Source organism: Toxorhynchites rutilus, chromosome 2, assembly GCF_029784135.1.
Source record: "Toxorhynchites rutilus septentrionalis strain SRP chromosome 2, ASM2978413v1, whole genome shotgun sequence".
In the NCBI taxonomy this organism is placed as follows: domain Eukaryota; kingdom Metazoa; phylum Arthropoda; class Insecta; order Diptera; family Culicidae; genus Toxorhynchites; species Toxorhynchites rutilus.
In genome coordinates, this window is record NC_073745.1 from 3,186,132 (window position 1) to 3,206,819 (window position 20,688).

The 20,688-nt window shown below is 39.5% G+C and overlaps 2 protein-coding genes across 5 annotated transcripts in view; one reads left to right on the forward strand and one right to left on the reverse strand.

Annotated features, from left to right (window-relative positions):
* The window catches only part of LOC129764594 (putative inorganic phosphate cotransporter), a 104,894-nt gene that overhangs the window by 69,189 nt on the left and 15,017 nt on the right, over positions 1–20,688 (forward strand). Inside the window, exon 1 of one of the 4 annotated variants that reach the window (XM_055763818.1) lies at positions 32–942. The exons of the other annotated variants lie outside the window; for them this stretch is intronic. Coding sequence (XP_055619793.1) covers positions 843–942 — 100 coding nt within the window. The 5' untranslated portion in view covers positions 32–842. Of the gene's footprint in view, positions 1–31; positions 943–20,688 lie in introns of those variants that run through there. 4 annotated transcript variants of the gene reach the window in all.
* Positions 17,497–20,105, reverse strand: LOC129764593 (putative polypeptide N-acetylgalactosaminyltransferase 9). Its single transcript, XM_055763817.1, has 3 exons — positions 19,563–20,105; positions 18,680–19,497; positions 17,497–18,617 (listed from the first exon to the last, which is right to left on the reverse strand). The coding sequence occupies exons 1-3, from the start codon at positions 20,089–20,091 to the stop codon at positions 18,228–18,230; spliced, it is 1,737 nt and encodes a 578-aa protein (XP_055619792.1). The 5' UTR covers positions 20,092–20,105; the 3' UTR covers positions 17,497–18,227.

Here is a 20,688-nt window from a genome sequence, read left to right on the forward strand (position 1 = left end):
AAAGAGTCGCGCTGAGTGAATATCTCCACCGGCCGCCGAGTCGATCAGTCGCAGTCGCATTCGCAGGCAAGCTCTGATTAATCATTCGTCGTCGCCGGGGCTTATCGCGTGTTAGAACGAGATAGCCGCACGTGATAGGTGAACTCGCGCGCATTCCGTTATCAGCGAGAAACAATGTGCTCTGTGTCAGTTAGTAGTTAGTAGCAGATTATCAGGACGGAAGGTGGCCTCCGGCTCTCGCTCTCACTATCGTGTATCCATAATCTTCATCAACTGTGATAACCGAAGGACAAAGTGTTTCATCTCAGGTGATAACAATAGTTGAAACGCAGTGGCCCGGGTCTTATAAGTGGTAAATCAGCTGGAGACAGTCTATTTTAGATCCTGGTCTGTCACCGAGAGGTGAGAAGTTGAATAACGAGTTGAACCGAGGCGCGTGTGTTAGAAACCGGAATTGTCACAACACGCTCCACAACACGCCTTCATCATAATGGTTCAAGTTCGGCCGCTGGTTCTACATTGTCGCCGTCGTCGCCGCCGCAGCCACTGCTAGTTTCTCTATTTGTTTTAAACCCTTTCTTCGCACACACATGCGTATTCGCTTCAAGCTTGAAGCTTCCAGTCATGAATGAAGATAAGAGTGTGGAGTGAAGCGCATACCGCCATTCAGTCGCCGTACAAATCGTTGCTATCATCGAAACGAATGAAATTATAAAACGAAACAGAAGTAAATATCCGCGAGTGAGAAGTTAGTGATCTCAGTTACCGAATGTAGTGGTAGTGTTGAATTTCGACAATAGTCCAATAGTGTCCTAGTGGTAGGATAAGTTAAGCTCACAAAAATGCCGTCCACCGCAAGGACCGAGAATAGAACCCGTGATGGGCATGTTTTGGTGTGGGAGCAAGCCGGTATCTCTGAGGATGGAACAGCTCCAGATAAATGTTAGTACACAGCTTTGTTTAACCTTTTTCAGATCATACACCGTAATTCCCATGTGATAAAAGAGCGTAACTTGGAGGACGAAAACGAGAGTACATTGAGTTTGACATTGAGATAACCCCACAGGGAAGAAAAAGGAAATAATAATAAAACGAAACCAGAATATGTATTTATAATCAGATGTAACACGAGATGGGGGCAATATTTGCGTCAATCTCAACTCTCATCTTCACCGCGAATTGATGTTCTCCGTCGGCAAGTGACAATTTCATTTGTGCGATCGGATGAGCCACTTGCGCTGATTGCAATCAAAACGTAGCGGAAATCTGAATTAACGCGATTAATCTGCTGGCGTCACATTTTGCACGCGACAGATGACGTTATACACGTGCCAGCCGCGATTTCTAGAAGCTCTGAAGAGCGCCACCCACTCGACGGAATCATTCAAAAGAAGAACAGCCGAGTCACCATTATTGGTGCGAGATTGCTGTGTGTGTGTGGGGTTTCAATACAGATTTTGGCTGTTCACTAAATCAATCCGTGGGTAAGGTAGACACAATCGAATCTTTGAGTGGATTGAAGTATCAGTTCATCTCTCAGAGCATTTTTATTGCTGCGACAATTGTTTTAGTACGCGACAAATATTTACCAGAGAAAGGTGAACGGTGCCTTCGTAACTTATCGTGATAAGATAAGATGGATCGGATTGATGCAATTATGGAATTATGGATGGAATGATTTTTGGAAAGGTTTTTTTCGATCTTATCCCATGTTCAGCGATCAGAGAGATCAGTCAAAATTATAAAATGATTTACAATAAATATCTGCTCAAAAAATGTATTCAACATGCTTCCATGTAAGCTGCGCAGTGTGGAAATTTGTACTTCGTTTGTCGCGGTGGAACATCCAATTACGCAAAGTTTTTTGAATATTTCGCGCCTAACCAAAACAAACAAGGTTATAAAACTAGTCTTATAGATGAATATAGTAACCGTTCCCAATCAGCGTTAGGGTGTATAGAGAGATCATTTTCACCGAGATTTTCTGTATCGCTGGAAACTCTAGAAAATTTAGTGGCTTTGTGTACCCCATATCAACGTGGTGCGTCTTTCTTGACTCGAGGAATCGAGGGTAGAATGGCACAGTCTTCAGCTCGTGTAGAGTTGTCCAAAGCGGTACAATCTTCGACTCGTGTTCCATTTGAGAAACACCTTCAAAAAGTGTCTAACGATCAAAAAAGAAAGGGAGTGGCTGTAGAAGTGGTCAAATGAACCCCAAGATGGCCAAGAAAGTTTCGGAAAAAATCGAGCGACAGCTGAATATATCAATATCGGATGTCACTAGAAAATGAAAGGTTGACACCTTGCATTGTCTGTTTTGTCCGGCAAACTATAAAACTGTCTGGACTACATATTTGCAATGCGCAGAAGGAACCTACTCAGTATGAGAAGCAGAATACCCCCGTAGAAACTCGGGCCCGGAAACACTACACTACAGTTGTATGTAACATTGTCGCATAAATTCGAGTAGTACTTGAAAAATACCCAAAAGCGCGGTAAAATCTATGGAAACAGCACGGAAGAAATACCGTGAACAGCAGCTATGGAACAATTCTAAGATTTGCATTTCTTTAGTATCATTCTTGAAAGACAAATCAAGCAGGAGGCCACTAGTGTTTGGGAGATTGCAGACGTGTTATAATCCAGAATCAAGAATCGTCTGTGTTAAGGGAAGACCCCAGTCTGGAATGTCGAAAAAATATTTCTTTTCGCATTTTCGTTAGAAATTTACAACCAAAAGTTTGATGTCACCCCAAGGGATACTGTATTGCTGTACGAATTTTCACACGCGTTTTTCTCGAAACCATTTTTTTCAGCTGGTGGAATCGATATTTCAGGATCTATCCAACCGTTTTGGCTGAAATATTTTATCAGTATGTAAAAATGAATTATCTTTAGCGTTAATAAGCGGTTTTTTAATATCACATTTTTTCGATTTTTTATGAGCTTCTAAACAGTGATTTTTCATAAAAAATAACACTTTTTTTCCTGTGATACGCAAAATATATTGAAATTAATTTATTGCATTATTCATCACATGAGCTGTAATAAAACATATTATTACACAATGAAACATAACATATCGAGATTATTGTTCAAAGCTTTTTTTTTCATAGCAATTTCTCTTATATTTATCAAAAACGCTCGTATACTTAAAAAGTGATTTGTTCTGTGTGTTCAATTTTATAACTCGAATCAATGAGGTACATATAGAGGTGGAGCAGTAGGCGAAGTTTATCTGTATTGGCAAACAAAATATCGTGTCGTAATTATTTGCATTCAATATGGAATGTATATGGAAGAAATAAAACAATATTGAAAGTACTCACGGTTGCATGATAATTTAAGCAAAAATTCTTATGAAATCATTTAACTGGTTGTTTTTTAACAGATGACAATTATATCGTGGCTTATTTCGATTATTCATGTGGTAAAAAGATCCAGAGAGCAGTCGTATGCTTAGTTCTCGAAAACAGTAACATTTTCGGTGAAGTTTTGATTAATTGATGATTATTATCTCACAACATACACACCGACACTGAGAGCCTTCGAAAAATTAGCTTCATAACGGTTAAATAATGAAACTTCCTTTGTTTCTATGAACGTAGGTGAGTAAAAATGCCGCATGGAAATATCACTTTCATTCGTCTTTTTCAACGTGATTTCACTAATATTCACTCCACGCTATCACATTAGCCTCATAGTCAGCGGGAGCTCTACAAAAATGAACGTTTTTAATTGATAAATTACTTCCTGAAAATAGCATTTTCACATGGATGCGGTGGGCAATCAAAGATAAACACAACGACTGATGTCACTATTTGCGAAATAGTTATGGCAGCGCATGCTATGTCGCTCGAAACTCGACCATCTGCATTACCTTTTTTCCAGGACATTGAACTCGAATGATTTACTGTCAATCTGTGTGATTTGTCTTCTGCTGATGTTATACGATCACATATGAAATAGTTGTTATTTCCAGTTGATATCCGCATGCATTCACTCACTTCTTCATCTTTCTCAAAATCAATCTCTTCAATCCTTTCTAATTGGCCAATCTCTATAATGCTAACATGTGACACTGTGGCACATTCTTTCTTCTTCGAATTCCGGTACAACTATACGAGTCTCAGGAGTAGGAATCATAAACAAGTAGGTATGGAATCAAAAACATGGTGCCAAGACTCGGATAGTTAAAAAAAACCAAAATAAAGCGTGTGCCACATCAAATTGCATCACGGAAAAAACGCTGTAGAAATTTAATTTTTAGGAATTATATCTTCAGCTTTCGCTTATAATCAGATAAGAGTGTATGGATCACGTTGGCCATGCTTCACTGTCAATTTTTCGTAAATTTTGTCGTCGAACGAAAAAGAGCGTCGTGAATTAATCCTGAACACTCATTTCGAGAATCCGGAGTTGTCACATCGGGACATCGGTAAGATGCTGGGAATCGTCCAATCCACGGCCAGCAGAGTACTAAAACGATACTTCGAGAACCTAACCATCGACCGGAAGGCGAAGAACGGCAAAAATGGATGCTCCGTCAGTGAAAAAGATCACAAGCGCGTAGTTAAGCAGTTTAGACGTGATCCGAGAAGTTCGGTCCGGGATGTCGCCAATAAGCTGAATTTGTCAAGTTCATTCGTCCAGCGGACCAAGCAGCGGGAGGGCCTGCGTACATACAAGGTTCAGAAGGCTCCTAACCGTGACGAAAGGCAAAACATGGTGGGGAAGACGCGAGCCCGGAAGCTGTACACCGAAATGCTGACGAAGCCGCATTGCCTGGTAATGGACGACGAAACCTACGTCAAAGCGGACTTTCGTCAGCTGCCGGGCCTGTTGTTCTTCTCCGCAGAGGGCAAATTCAGCGTTCCGGAGGAGATTCGCAAGCAGAAACTATCCAAGTTTGCCAAAAAGTACATGGTGTGGCAAGCGATCTGCTCTTGCGGAAAGCGGAGCGCCCCCTTCGTGATGACCGGCACGGTAAACGGGCAGGTTTACCTTAAGGAGTGCCTACAGAAGCGCTTACTACCACTATTGAAGCAGCACGAGGGCCCGACCATCTTCTGGCCGGATCTCGCTTCGTGCCACTATTCAAAGGACGTGTTGGAGTGGTACGAAGCCAACGGGGTCACCTTCGTGCCAAAGGAAATGAACCCGCCCAACGCGCCGGAGCTTCGCCCAATAGAGAAATATTGGGCGATTATGAAGGAGGCCCTCCGGAAGAACCCAAAAGTTGTCAAATCGGAGGCGGACTTCAAGAGAAAATGGATTTCTGTTCAAAAAAAACTACAACCTGACGGTGTACAGAACCTTATGGACGGGGTAAAGAGGAAGGTGCGAGCATACGGGCTTGGGCTCGAAGTATGAATAAAAAGAAAATGCCAAAAGTTGTTTAATAGTTTTTATTTTACTGTCTAAAATTTTCAAAAGGATCGGTCTACTGGGCGAATTTCTACAGCGTTTTTTCCGTGATGCAATTTGATGTGACACACCCTTTAATATATCTTTCAACGTTCTTTTGTGAATTTTAACTTGATATGATTGGCGATTCTAATTTTTCTCGGTAGATTAGTTTCATCTTCTTGAATGGCACTAACGTTCCCAGTGGAAAATTTTTTGCCTTTTCAACTTGCGTCATTTTTATTATTAATACTTGGTTGCGATATCTATGCCGGATTAACACGCCTTGAATGTACTCTGGAGTGGCAAGCCCTAGAATACGCATGAACACAGTGCAAGTTGGAAGAAATTTCTTTGACGAAAAATCCCCTGATTTTGAACCACTCACAAAATTTTGGAAACTGATTTTGGAACCACCCACAAAATGGTTGCCGGTTCACCCAGCAGAACCTTGGTAAATTTTTGAAACATCGAAGATTATGCGATCTTCCAATTATTATTAATTGCAGTTTAATAGTATCTGTATAATAGGAACACGATATGAAAGTTATTCCGTTTTGTCAGTTTCTGCAACACTTTTTCGCTCCGGATGAGTTAATGAGATGTTTCCATATTTTGAAAAATAAACTAGATTCTTCACGATTATCGAGATTATATACCTATAAAATGTTATCTTTGATATCCAACTTTTTGAGCCTCTGGTCACGTAAGTCTTGACATGGAAGTTGTCACTTCCTATAACATCCAAGTTGGATATCGCCAAAAAACTAGTCAAAGCTCACATTTATTTCAACATACCACCGATTGGATTCGAAGGATTTTTTATCTCGCCTATTTGTTGTTTCAAAGGAGTAAATACTAACTTCAATTCGCAAAAGTTGTCACAATAATGTATCACCGGCTACCTTTAAAATGGAACTTCAACAATTGACGAAATAAAATACTGTACTACTGATTATCACCCGAATCAAATTTGGGAAACGGCACAGGCCGTACATCTCATTCCAAACTATCAAAGAGACAGTTGCTCAGAATCATCCATAGTTGTTGATTCTGTGATTATGAAATTAGTACGAGAAGTTTTCAAAAGAAATGCGCAATGTTCGCTACAAATCCCAAATTAACACATTGCGGGCCGCTCACGAGATTTTTCGTGTTTCGCGTTTCGCCTGGTACAGATGGAACACGAAATAACCCGTTTTTTCTACACTTAAAGGCTAAATCCTTGGTTTGCCAAAAATCTAACAAGATCTACCGATGGCTCGTCTTCATCTCATCCACATCGAAAGAAACGATCTCATTCTTGGAATCCGAACGAATGAAGTGTTCAAGTTTGCCCCGAAACGTGCGGTCCTTAATGTGTTAAGAATACTTTTCGTAAGCTACTACGGCTGATCGCTGGAGACGGTATGAATACTTAAAAATCTTTTTTTTTGCTTATTTTTAATTTTTTTGTTGAATAACTCAACGACGAATTGAAATTTGCATATTATTTCTTTTGTTTCTAAAAACGTGATATAAACGAAATATTTTAAACATTTTAAAATATGATAAAATCGAGAGTGATATAAACAAGACGTGATAAAAACATCCAGTGATATAATCGAGATGTCACTGTACTAGACGTTTTGCGAATTCCAATTTGTGACATTTGCATTCTACACAGAGTTGCCAACCAAATTTTTGAAAAAGCTGCAAAAAATTGCATATGAAAAAAAAAACTGGAAAGAGCTGGAAGAATCGTTTTATTAATTTTTTCTCAATTTTGTTTATATTAGTTATAGAAATTTGGATATACAGTGACAGTGTTAGTATATACAGGGTCTTTCAGTTTAAACGCTCACGCTAAAAAATCGAAAAGATCCTTATAAATTTATTTTGCTCCGTCGATGGTAACCCTGCATTCCTCTCTTCGGGATGATAATATTAGGCTACTCGTTCAGTCTGCTCGGATGGTCAAGATGTACAATTTACAAGAACGTGTATTTTTAGTGAAATCGTATTACTCGAACAACTGAAGCCTTCATGAAACTTTGTCCTCTTATGGTAAGAATTTCAACATTTCTCGTCGTCGATTTCTTCCTCTGGGGGTACGAGAAGAACCGTTGCTATGTTAATAAGTCACAAAATTTGGAGGAACTTGAAGGAGAAATGACTCGGATTTCAACAGCATTTAAGTCGTAATGTTAGATTTGTGCATGAATAATTTTGTTCACTGTTTAAAATGCGTTATCGAAAAAAGGCGGGGTCACATCGAAAATGTCCTAAAATAAGCTTTATTTTCGTTTTTTAAAAATAAAAATCGGTTCACTTTTGTAGAAGTTATTAAAATTTGTTTTTTGTTGTGAGCGTTTAATCTGAAAGACCCTGTAGCATTGGTACTTGCGTTTTAACGCCACCGGAGCTAAATTTTCATTATAAATTTAGTTTTTCTTAATGAAATTTATGCTGAGGGCAATGTAATGAGAGCGAAATCTTCATCTAATGATGATATGAAACCGATCAGTAATGTTGGGATATTTTTATTCAATTTGGAAAAAAGCAACATCATTGTCATTCCATTTCTAGTGACTAAATTTCATCCCTGCTTTCGTTTACAGTGTAGTCAGTAAAATCCGGATTTCGGATCTCCCTAAATTTATTATCGATATCCTGCATACAATTTCGATCGCAAAACATTTGGAAGACTTTATAGAAGGGGAACAATTGACATATACTTCTTTTCTATGACAGTTGGGTCAATCATCGTCATGTTGATGATCAAAGGATCATTGTAATTAAATTGGTTTGGGAATTTGATTGCAGAGTGCAATGTAAACAATTATCGAATTGGTCTTCAATTTAGCTACGGCGTTGTCTGAAATTTTACATAAGCACAAATATTCATTGAACATTTCAGTCGCGAAACCTATACACTGACATCCAAAAAACATCCGAACTGACATCATTTTCCTGATCGAACTGTACGTTCGATTGGTCATATTTTCCATATAGTCTGCCTTGAAAAAGTTATCCGAAAGTCTCCTGAATAATCCAGAAATGTGCGAATGCAAAGTAAATAGTTACGAACTCTCACCTAATCTGTTAATATTGTTCACCATGCTTAGAGCATAAGACAAGAATATTAAATATATAATCGTTATTGCTATCCGTCACAGATTTTACGTAGCCCTTATCTACTTGATCAACCAAAATAAATTCGGAGCGATTTGAAAACACTTTCCAATGAAATTCACGATTGTAGTGTGTGGACGCCAGAGTGCATATTGGCAGCACGGTCAGCTATAAGTATCTCGCCATACTCGTTCATCCCACCATTCGTATATACCTCGATTATAGCAACTTGGCACCTCGGCCTGACAGTTCATCTGAGCACACCGCACACGCACACAATCGTCCTCTTCCTTGTTCCAGCCACAGCAGAAGTAAGATACGTTTCCGCGATCCGGGGCAAAATAGTGTACTCCACGGAGCCCGGTTATTTACATGTGTGCATCTTCAGAAGTTTTAACTTTAAGAGAGTTTGGATTTCAGCTAACTTACTGCTTGGTAGCGAATTTTGGCAAAGATAGGAATTAATATCCTTACACAGCTACTCGATTCTCTCAGGCATGTGTTTACATGCAGATGAGAACGAAACGGCCAAAAAAAATAAAAAAAAGCTGGATAAAGGTGTAAAAATTTAAAAAGCTGGAGAATTTTTGCCTCTGGCTGTTTGGTTTTGCTTTCAAAATAACTGGCAATATACCAGAAAACTGGAAGGTTGGCAACTCTGATTCTACATATCATAAATCCTAGCACTTCCCACGATGTTTCTGACAGACCACAATTTTTGTCAACAAATGAAACTGCCATACAAATAAAACACAAATTTCTGCATTACTCGAGAATTAATCAAGCAAATGAAACCAAATTTGGCATGTGGAGGTTTTAGGGTGACAAATTTCAGAAAGACAAATTTCTGCATGATCCGAAAACTGCTCAAGCAAATGGAGCCAAATTTGTCATGCGAATGTTTTAGGGGACACTCTTCCCTTCTCTCGGACGGTGGGGAGGGGGGGGGTCGGTTTACTGCCATTCAGATGAAACATACATTTCTGCATAATTCAAGAACTAATCAAGCAAACTGAATCAAATTTGGCATGTGGAGGTTTTAGGGGGCAAGAAACATTACTATAGTGGTTCAACACTCCTCCGACCTTTCTGAGGGGGGGGGGGGAATGTTTCTTTGATGGTATGACACCCCTCACTCCTCGGGAATGGAGAGGGGGTCCCATAAAAATATTACACGTATTTCAACCCAAAATATTCCAACCAAACATGACAATTGAAAATTTTCGGAAAACTCTGAGGGAAAAAGGGAAAATTCGGAAAATTAAATTCCTATATGTTCTACAATTACATAGTGGGAAGTGCTGTTAGTCTATTTGATGTTTGCGCTAGCGAAATTGATTTTTGTTCGGAACTGGAAATGGATTTTAATGTGATGGAACGCACTCTTATACCTTCTTCTATCCATATCAATCTTTATTCTATCATATTTTCTGTATAAAACGTTTATTCCATGTAACGGAGAAACATGTTATTTGCAAGTGGTTGGAAAATCTTGAACGAGAATTGTGTCTGAAAATTATCTGATATTATAATGATGAGTTTTGTTAGAAATACTAGGAATTTTATAGTAAAAGGTAAATTCAATGGGGTCGATTAGAAGATTAATCAATGAACTTGCTCGTAGTTAGAAAACGTGAACGTTTGAAGGTATTGATAATAATAAACAAACGTTGGGCGCGACGAAGTTTACCGGGTCAGCTAGTAACTAATGAATCACAAGGGGTGGGACTTGCGATGCAGTCTTCGCTTCTTTGCAGGGACTGAACACCTAGCGAACCATCGTTGCTTGATTGTATTAGTCGTGATTATGATGCTGTGAATAATAGAGGTTTGAAATGGCCAATTTGGAAATTTTAGAGGCAAATGAACTCTCCGAGTCCAAAATTTCTACCATTAACAAACACAACTACTTAAACTAAACTTTTGGCCTTCAAAAATATGTGATATGTGCGTCGTACATCAGCAGAAAATCAAACATCAAACTCTCATTTCTTTGCGGTGTCCCGTATTCTTATTTCTACAGAGTGCAGATGCACTGAATGTGAGAGTAAAAATAAAATATCAAATTAAAAAGCAAAAAGTGGCCAAACAAACACCGGAGCAGCAAGATCGCACTAAAACACAAGCTCGAAATTTATATGAGCGTATTTTGAACAATCCCAAACAGTGCATTCTCATGGATGATGAAACATACGCAAAAGAAGATTCCAGAACGCTGTCGGGACCTCAATTTCATACTAAATCGATTGGAGAGAGTGCACCATTTGCGGATACGACTGGTGTGATGGAAAAATTCGACCAAAAAGTGCTCGTTTGGCAAGCCACTTGCACGTGTGGCATGCGATCGTCAACTTTATTTACAAATGCGACTATAAATGCTCAAATTTATGTGGAAGAATGCTTGAAGAAGAGATTGCTTCCACTTTATAGAAAGCACGATGTTACACTGTTCTGGCCGGATTTGGCATCGGCACGTTATGCCAAATCCACTCCACATTGTTTTGACGTAGGACTACGTCTTTCATTTCTATACCGGGGTGTAAAATCAAAGTTTCGAAAAGGAAAGCGTTACGCCGGAGACCGAGATTTTGAGCGTTAATAGCTCCTAAACAACTTCATTTTTCATTTCATTTCATATTTATTCTTATTTTGCAACGTAAGACCAAGTCTTTTTTATGTTACATTGAGTTGTTCCTAGTAGAAAGTGCCATTTATCAATTTGGATTTACGAGTTTTAAGTTATACAAAATATTAAAAATTTCTTATCAAAAAATGCTCTTTACAATACACAAATATACTAACTTAACTGAAATACTCTTTACATCCTCGTTTGAAAGCTAAGAATGATTTTTGATTGGAAAGATATACAGGTAATGAATTCCAATGTACGACACCTCGAACAAAAAATGAGTTCCCGTACTTGGTTGTACGATACCGCGGTAATATGTATTTTTTGTAACGATTGCTCCTCATAATTTGAAGTTTACTGTGCAAATAATTCGGTTGTTTTGTACTCGCGATGTTATGCAAAAGAAAGCAACAACGAAGTTTGCTGAAATGTATTAACCGACATCCAATAAGTATATGCTGCAGATGTGAAACGCTAGAACACCGACTTAAATTAAAAACGTAGCGTATACATGAGTTTAAGGCGACCTTTAATTTATTGAAGGTAGCCACATAAATAGAGTCAAGTAAAAAATCGCATGCTATAAAATACGGGAGAATTAAACTTTTAAATAGCATCAGTTTTGTAGCAGTGGATAAGAATGAAGAAGTTCTGGAAAGAGTTCGCAAACAGGCATATATTTTTCCACATTGTGACATTACATGATTGTCCCATTCGAAGTTTGATTCGATACGTATACCTAAACTGATTGCGCTGTCGACGAATTGAACAATCTCATTGTTCAACAACAAAACCGGTTTCAGTGAATCGTTTAAAGAACCACCAATAAAAATTGCATTTGTTTTATTAGCATTCAGTGCTAGTTTATTTTTGCACGCCCATTCATAAATTCTCACTATGTCTTCATTAATTTCCTGAGATATTTTAATTGCACATTTTCCTAAACAATTGTAATATATTTGCGCATCATCGGCGAAGAGGTGGATTTCGCAATTTTGAATTACACAAGGGAGGTCATTTATGTATAAGGAGAATAAAATGGGTCCTAATATTGAGCCCTGAGGAACTCCTGATGTTATGGAAAGAAATGACGAAAAAACTCCATTATTGAAAACCACCTGCGATCTTGAACACAGATACGATTTAATTAGGTTAACTGCATGATCTGAAAATGTAAATTTCGTTTTTAATTTTTGGCACAGTATTTCATGAGAAACGGTGTCAAACGCTTTGGAAAAATCTAAAAGAACTAGGACTACTGGCCTTCCGTTGTCAATCACGACTCCAATATCATCAAATACTTTGAGCATTGCTGTTTTTGTACTGTGTTTCGCTCGATAGCCGGACTGAAATGGACTTAACAGGTCATATCTTTTTATATAATTACTTATGTTAATTTTGATTATTTTTTCGAACACCTTTGATAATGCACAAAGGATACTGATAGGTCTCAAGTTGTCCAATGAGCTCAAATGGGTTTTTTTCTTTATGGGTATAACTTTGGTTTTTTTCCAAGCATCTGGAAAAACGCTCGTAGTAACTATGTGGTTGAATAGGTGCGTTATTGGTTCAATTAATATCGGACAAATAACCTTCAAAAATTTTAATGGCAACATATCTAGCCCAAGAGCATTTGATTTGATTGCATTCATGGCATAAATAACGTCTTCTTGGTTGATACTATCAAAGTAAAAAGATTCACGCTCCACATACGTTGATTCATTAGAATTATGAATTATTGTGTGATTATCAGTAAAATTTCTGCAAAAAGAGTGATTGATTTCATCAGCAGTGAACTTAATGACAGTTTTTGTCTCCGGTGTTTTAATTCCTAGCTTCTTGACATTTTTCCATAATTCTTTTGTTTGCAAACTCGTGTTTAGCCTGGCTGAAAAATAGTTTCGTTTGGCAGATCGTATGAGCTCATTTACGTTGTTTCGTGCTCTTTTAAAATCAAGAAGAGCATTGGGGTTTTTAAGATGTTTCCATCTCTTATATAACAAATCACGATTAACAATTTCTCTACTTATGGTAGAATTGAACCAAGGATTGACCTTCTTCTTAGAGTAGATTGTACGAATAGGGACGAACATATCGTGTAAATCCGTTAACAAATTATTGAAAAACTCCAATTTTTGGTTGGAGTTATATGTGTTGTAAAAATAACTCCATTCTGCTGAGTGAAAAACATCTATCAATGAGTCAAACTGTATGGCATTATATTCACGGAACTGAATGTTCCTTGGACATAAATTATGATTAAAATCAAGAGATGCAAATACAAGATCGTGGTTGGACAGCACAGGAACTTCTATCTGGTTGAATCTCAAAACTTTAGAAGCATCGTTGGTCAAAATCAAGTCCAACAGTGATGCACCGTTCCTATGAAAAAACGTTGGCTCGCTTCCCAAGCATTGTACCGAATGAGTAGATAGCACGTTACGTAACCTATCCGACTTCGGTGAGTTTACTAAGAGATTAGTGTTAAAATCACCAAGGAAATAAATAAAGTTGTATAAACTTCCATATGTCAATAACAAATGTTCAAGTGATTCATTGCATTCTATTTCTGGTGGGTTGTAAAGCGCAGTCAGTAGTATTTTTTCGTTTTCCAGAAGTACTTCAATTGTGATAAATTCAGTATTAGTCACTCTGAATTGATTATTGGACTTCATGATCAAATTGCAGGTTATACCATTTTTTATGTAAATTAATACACCACCTCCCAAACGACCTACTCTGTCATGTCGAACAATATTATATCCATCAATGGATATAATAGAATTGTCAATATTCTCATTCAACCACGTTTCACTAACACACAGTATATCAACATTACTTATTTTAACAATCAGACGCAATTCCTCAATCTTGCAAAGCGCACGAGCACAAATACTTTGACAATTCACACAGCATACAGAGAGCTTATTTTTAATTAACGCAGATTTCATCACAGTACCTGGAATGCACCAGTTTGTCGAGGTGTTAGAATTGGAATTATTAGCCATTGGATAAATAGAAGGACTTAGCTATCAAAGGAGGATAATAAAAGAGCATTTCGTAAAAATCTACATTCTTCATTATAACAAACATCCTAGAAAAAGCATCAACATCATATTTTTTTGGCACAAACAGAAACAAGAAATATATGGATCGCCGTATACAGGAACAGTCAACAGATCTCACACAGCAGCAGAATATCATTTGGCAGCAACAGCAGCAACGCGAACCGACTTTCAGGAGGGGAATCATGGAAGAGAGGGAAGGAAAGAAGGATAAACAATAATTCATTAGGAAGGGTTTCACGATAGATGAAAATCATCGTCCGTAGATATGACGATCTCTTTCTCATCGCCAGTTCTCTTCACAAATAGGATACCATTCCGTGTAAATACTCCTCGCAGCCTCCCATCCTTCTTCAGTTGTAGTGCCTTGGATCGCAGTTTTCTGACGTTGGGTCCCAAATTTTCGTTGATATATATTCGTTTGGCAACCGAAAAACCGATATCAGAGAGCGACAGTGAACGTGAGCGAAGATACCGAGAGTAGAAGTCGTTACGCTGGACAGTGATGGCAAATTGTATCAGGATCGTATACACGCTTCCAGCCGTTAGCATTCCCTTGGAGAGTCTACGGATATCGACGAGCGGATAATTTGTCGCAGTATAGCCGAACGTTTTGCACCATGTGTGAAAATATGATAACAGGTTTTTTCCGTCCACATACGGGACTCCGCTCACCACAAGATCGTTTATTCGAGCAGATCTATCCAATGCCAGCGATGTTTCCTTCTTTGCGGCATCGGTTGACGAAGTTAACTTGTCAAATGTGCGGTTGTTCTCATCTCGCAGCTTCTCAATATCCGAAGTAATTTCTTTTCGCAATTTGCTCATCTGTGTTGTAAGCGACGACAGGGAATCTCCGAGCTTTTTGAAGTCTTCCTTCACTGTACGTTGATAACTGGCTAGTTGTGATTGCATAAGATTGGCAAGGTCTGCTACAGTCATATCGGCTTCAGTACTCCTACCACCAGATCGTGCTAGGTCACTCCGTAGACGCATTTGACTATCTTTTTCAGTCATGTTGGTATCGATGGCGCACACAACTTAGATAACTGTTCGAATCTTTGTCTCTTTGTACCCCACACAATTGTCGTTCTGCGGTTGCACAAATAAAGAAAATGATCTTTTACACGGTAACTACCGTATATATTTGCATGAAACGACACGACACGAATTGGTACACTAAATCGGTGAATTGGTCAGCATTCGGCGATTTTACAGTTGGGAAAAGTAGCTTGTTTCACTGTTTGTACCGAGACGGAATATTTTTACGTGCACTTCATTCTACTACGCACACAAGTTTTTTGCACTGTGATCACGCGTATTCTAGAGCTTGCCACTCAGAATGCATTCAAGGCGTGTTATTTGGCATAGAAATCTCAACTAAGTACTAATAAAAATGACGCAAGTAATACTACGTTGAGACGGCGAAGTTCCTCTAGGAACGTTAGTGCCATTGAAGAAGAAGAAGAAGCTCCTAAACAACTGAACGAAATGGTATGATAAACACTTCATTCGAAAGATAAAATGTCTACGCGTTCTATACTTGTTACTTTTTGATCCAAAAACTTGTTTCAATAGTCTTAAAATTGCTTTCAAAACAGGCTATTGAAATCACCAATCGGTATATAAGCGAGCGCCGCTCGGAAATCCACTCAGTTCTAATTGAACAGCGATTGGAGCATGTTGTCGCTGTTGTTGTGAAGCTAATTTCGTTTATCATGAAAGCGCTGATGAACGGTGTCACCAAGAGCCTGTTTGTGCCAGAAGGGAATCCATCAGGAGGAGAGTGATGCCACAAACGGTTCCCCGGGAAGATCTCGAAGCAGCCGCTACACACACATACACGCGCGGAATTCTTTCCGTTTGGATGCCATTCAGCATCGAGAAAGATCCGGAAAATAATCTGCCAGTTCCTCTGGGAATTTAAAAATACATTCATGCGAAAGAGTTTATTTGAATGTTTTCTATCCATGTAACAGTGTGACCAAATACATTTGGTTTTGTGATTTTTCAATCAATCGCAATTAACAGGATAGCTTCTGAAGATCATTCTTCCCCATCAGTAGGATATTTCCGTATCCAATATTGTATGCGCCCGCAATCGATTATTGCTCAGTCGCCGAAAGTTCCGAGCTCAGAGAGTTCATTCCCCTCTAGTTTGCCTTCCAAATTGCCATCGTAAACCACGCCTTCTCTCGATTCAATCACGCACAAAAAGCATACTTAAGCGATATTCTGGTGGTGAGACGCATTCATTTTTCGTGAGGACATCGACAAGACAACATCGTTGCCTAACGTGCTGGAAGAGGTGGACGGCGAAGGATCGACACATACACGCGCAGAATTCTTTCCGTTTGGATGCCATTCAGCATCGAGAAAGTTCCGGAAAGATCTAATCATTGCTGGAAAATAATCTGCCAGTTCCTCTGGGAATTTAAAAATACATTCATGTGAAAAAGTTTATTTGAATGTTTTCTATCCATGTAACACTGTGACCAAATATGTTTCAATCAAGTGCTATTAACAGGTGGTTATCGAGTTAGCATTAACTACTGGTGGGCTTCGAGTATCGAGGAAAATGTGGAAATATCTAATCGTTACTGAAAATAATCTGCCAGTTCCTCTGGGAATTTAAAAATACATTCATTTGAAAGAGTTTATTTTAATGTTTTCTATCCATGTAACACTGTGACCAAATACATTTGGTTTTGTGATTTTTTAATCAATCGCAATTAAGAGGATAGCTTCTGAATATTATTCTTCCCCATCAGTAGGATATTTTCGTATCCAATATTGGATGCATAAAACCTTGTACCTCCAACGTAACGCTCTCGTTTCCGAAGTCCCTCAAATATTCATTTATTCATTCATTCAGAATGGATTCAGATTTAACTTCAAACAAAGGATCACAGAATCAACGGTAGTCCTACGTTACCATTGCGGTTATACCATAGATATAACCCACTTTCTGTTTTTCGGAAAACAATATCATGTTCGTCGAAAAAGACTTCAACCCACTTAACTGTCGCCAGCTGCGGCTAATTGAGCGTTACAAGGCAATAGTCAAGGTCGTGTTCAAGAAGTGTCTAAAAATATGTAAGAGTTCAAGAAGAATTGATCTACAGCATCCTGAAAGTGCACAAAGACTACTGTGTAAAATTTGATGAGTAGAGTTAAATCTAAGGTTCGATCATTTTTTAGAAATCAGCAATAAGCTTGATTTTTTATTTCATCGCTATGTGAACTTAATATTCTTTAATAAAATTCACTTTTGTAAACACTTTCTGAACGTCTTCCATTTTATTTTGATGTTTAAAAGTTTAATACTACTTTTCGATACACTTCTTATCACTCTGGTCATCTGTTTGCAACAGTCTTCAGAAAACACACTCAGCGCTGCGCTTGAGCTTAATTTTCATCAGCGCACGTTCAAAGCAAACACGTATTCTCTCTTGATGCGAAGTGCACAAAATTCATAAACACGACAGCACAAAATGTACCCGGCGCCGAAATCAGATATTAAACATCTCTTCTCACTTGTCGGTCCTTTGTTTTTATGAGGCTTTAAACTTTGAAAAAAATCGTAGTGAAACAGGATATTCCTTACATATTTTTCGCTTGGTTCATCCCAGAAAGGCACGCATTCATTGATCTGCCACTACACACTGCAGAACGAGCAAAGGATAGAACGGCACAACGATTCGAGCACTTTGAAAATAAATCTTGTTCCATACACCATACACTACAATATAAGCAAAATGCTTTTCCAGTTCTGTGACATCTTCTGTTATAATGTGTCATAATTGAAATTGGTGATTATCACAACGCCTTTGTAAAACTATATTTTTAGTACTGATGAGTTGATGTTATTCGACAGTTTTTGGTTCCAAAGGTCGAATAATTATACTATTTCATTCACTTATTTTCGATTTATATTTGATGAAAGTGTGCTAAAGTATAAGAAGAGTACAATGTTTAATCTTACAGTCACTTCACTGCTTCACCTTAAGTAGCTAAGGATTTGAGAAAAACGACACATCCAAAGTAATCAAATCGACCAACCACATTTGAGCGTCCCGATTCGCGTCACAATCCTCCATTTTCAGCGTTTTATTAGTGCTCAAATCTACCGCCAAACATTTGCCATGTTTGACGCTTTTGAACTGTCCGGTCGAGTTAACGTTTTCCCATTCCTGATTGCCACGTGATCGATGACAACCAAACACCAGCACTGCACCACTCCCTGTGAAATCGATGCAGTTCCGTCGGGTGTTCAGTTCCCGATAGTAGTTGTGGGTCCAGAATTGATTAGGCGAGTCCTGATCGCACGGAACCATTGTCAGAGACTTCAGTTCCTTCCGATACTCCAGACAAGTGTTGGGATCAAGTGCCCTGTTTCTCATCTGTGTTTTCGTGAATGCGTTAGTAAGAAAGAAATAGAAAATTAAGTCGAATTAATACTCACCGCTCCACGAAACGCTCCCTTCACCATCGGGTTCCTCATCTCGGGGAAAGCATTCTCAACGTAGTAACGGAAACTTTTGCAGTTTGCTTTGTGCCTAATTTCTCTCCTCGAGCAAAGTTCCCCGACTTCCTCCACAGGATACTTCCGTATTCCGTAAATGTCGAAGATCACGTGTTTGTACTCATCCATCCAAACCTCCGCCAATCGGAGAGAATTTGCCCGAACAACATCCTTCGATGTATGCATCATGTACGGATGTCCGGTCTTCTGAATGTGACCCACGCGAGAGCACGGAACGGTCACCATTTTTCCGCCACACATCCAACTCTTCATCGACAGCTCAATATTCTCAACGCCGTAGATTTCGAACCCCTCATCGTACCATCCGAGGTGTTCGAAAAATCTTCTCGTAATACAGAACAATCCTCCGGACATGGCTGGCGAATCGAACGGCTCGTACTTATTCTCGTATTTCTTTTTCCTCGTGTCTCGAACCCACCAACCAAAGTTGAGATCCCAATCGTAGGCACCGTAAAACTGTGGTGCCGAATCCGAGCGCAGATGCATATCATTCTCGTCGATCCAATCGACGGTGGGAATGGAGATGGTGGTCCAATTGCGGGCAACCGGATCCAGCAGTGCCTCGAGCCATCCCTCGGTGCACTCAACGTGAGCGTCGAGGAAAACCAACACATCGGACACGGCACTTTGTGCTCCCAGCAGCCTCGCCCTCATCAGTCCGAGTCGCTCCGGGGCTCGAACGATTCTAACCTTCGGGTAGTCTACCATGTAATCCTCGAGTTGGGTTTTCAGATGGGCTGTAGATTGAAAGTGGGACACGATTTTATTTTTGTTTGTAAAATTCAAATTCGAACAAACTCACGCAGATAGGAGAAATCATCCACGAGAACGATTTCTCTCACCAGTTCCACTGGCGATCGATCCAGTATGGAGTGAACGGTCCTTACAAGCACCGACCACGCTTCGTTGTAGAACACAATCACGATCGACGCCGAGGGGAGATTGGAGTAACTTTGTTCCCGACACCAATCGGCGCGAATATCCGGCAATTTTCGTCGCACCGATATCAAATCGGAAACGTACTGATTGAGTCCCTGCTTTTCGTATCCCAGCTTCACCATTAGCGCGACGGACTCCTCGGTAGATCCCAATGAGACCGCGGATCCCAGCTCACCTGGTGGTGTCCAACGGTTCGGATTCGGAGTCATGTCGAATGGTAGTAATTCCTGTCCGACCAGAAAGCGCGCCCCTCGTCTCGACTGACCGTCCCGTGTATTACCGTTACTGTTCAGAAATCCTACCAAACACACGACAATCACCACCGCAAACAGGATGCACAGAACGCGAAAGATATATCGTATCATTGTTGCTTTGCGATGCGTCGCCATCATCAGTTCCGATGCCACTGAAAGGTGTTTGCATCGAACAATTCGATCATTCCAGTGAAAATTTTGGACAACTTTTGGTTAATTGAACAAGCGGGCGTTCGAGGCGCGTCCATAGATATGAAACCTATGGCGGCAAGTGTTTCGTCGTTGAGCGATCTCCGGGCGAACCACCAAAATGCTACCTTCTGGATGCTGCGCCTTCTCAGAGAATCAAGTTTATGCTTTAGCGGTTCTCGTTTTCGGCGACTTTTTTTTTTCATTCTGCCCTGTGTGTCGTTTGGTTTCTTATCGTCCACCACAGAACGATGGACAACGGTGGCAACAGGTGAGAGTGGAGGGGGGGGGGATAGGATGTTTTGAAAGTGGGTTCGTTCTTGAGTGCACTGCCAGAGTGAAAGGAGAAAGTAGGAACCGTTGTGTTTTTTGGTTAATGTGCAACACGTTGCAAGAATTGGGTTCTTATGTGGCCGATTTTGAATGACCCAGGAACAGTTATTCGCGAATTTTGCAAACGTTTAATCATATTGAGTTGAGAATTTTTAGTTTTAGGCAGAGCGGCTGGTAGGTAGAGTGGTAGATACGCTTCAAAATGAGATATAA

What these genes read in the sequence shown, in the direction of transcription:
- LOC129764593 (XM_055763817.1), bottom strand. Translation starts at nt 20,091, where the DNA reads ATGATGGCGACGCATCGCAAAGCAACAATGATACGATATATCTTTCGC. An exon ending in GGATGATTTCTCCTATCTGC is followed by an intron (nt 19,498 to 19,562) that starts GTGAGTTTGTTC and finishes TTCAATCTACAG; the next exon opens with CCCATCTGAAAACCCAACTC. An exon ending in AGGGAGCGTTTCGTGGAGCG is followed by an intron (nt 18,618 to 18,679) that starts GTGAGTATTAAT and finishes ACGAAAACACAG; the next exon opens with ATGAGAAACAGGGCACTTGA.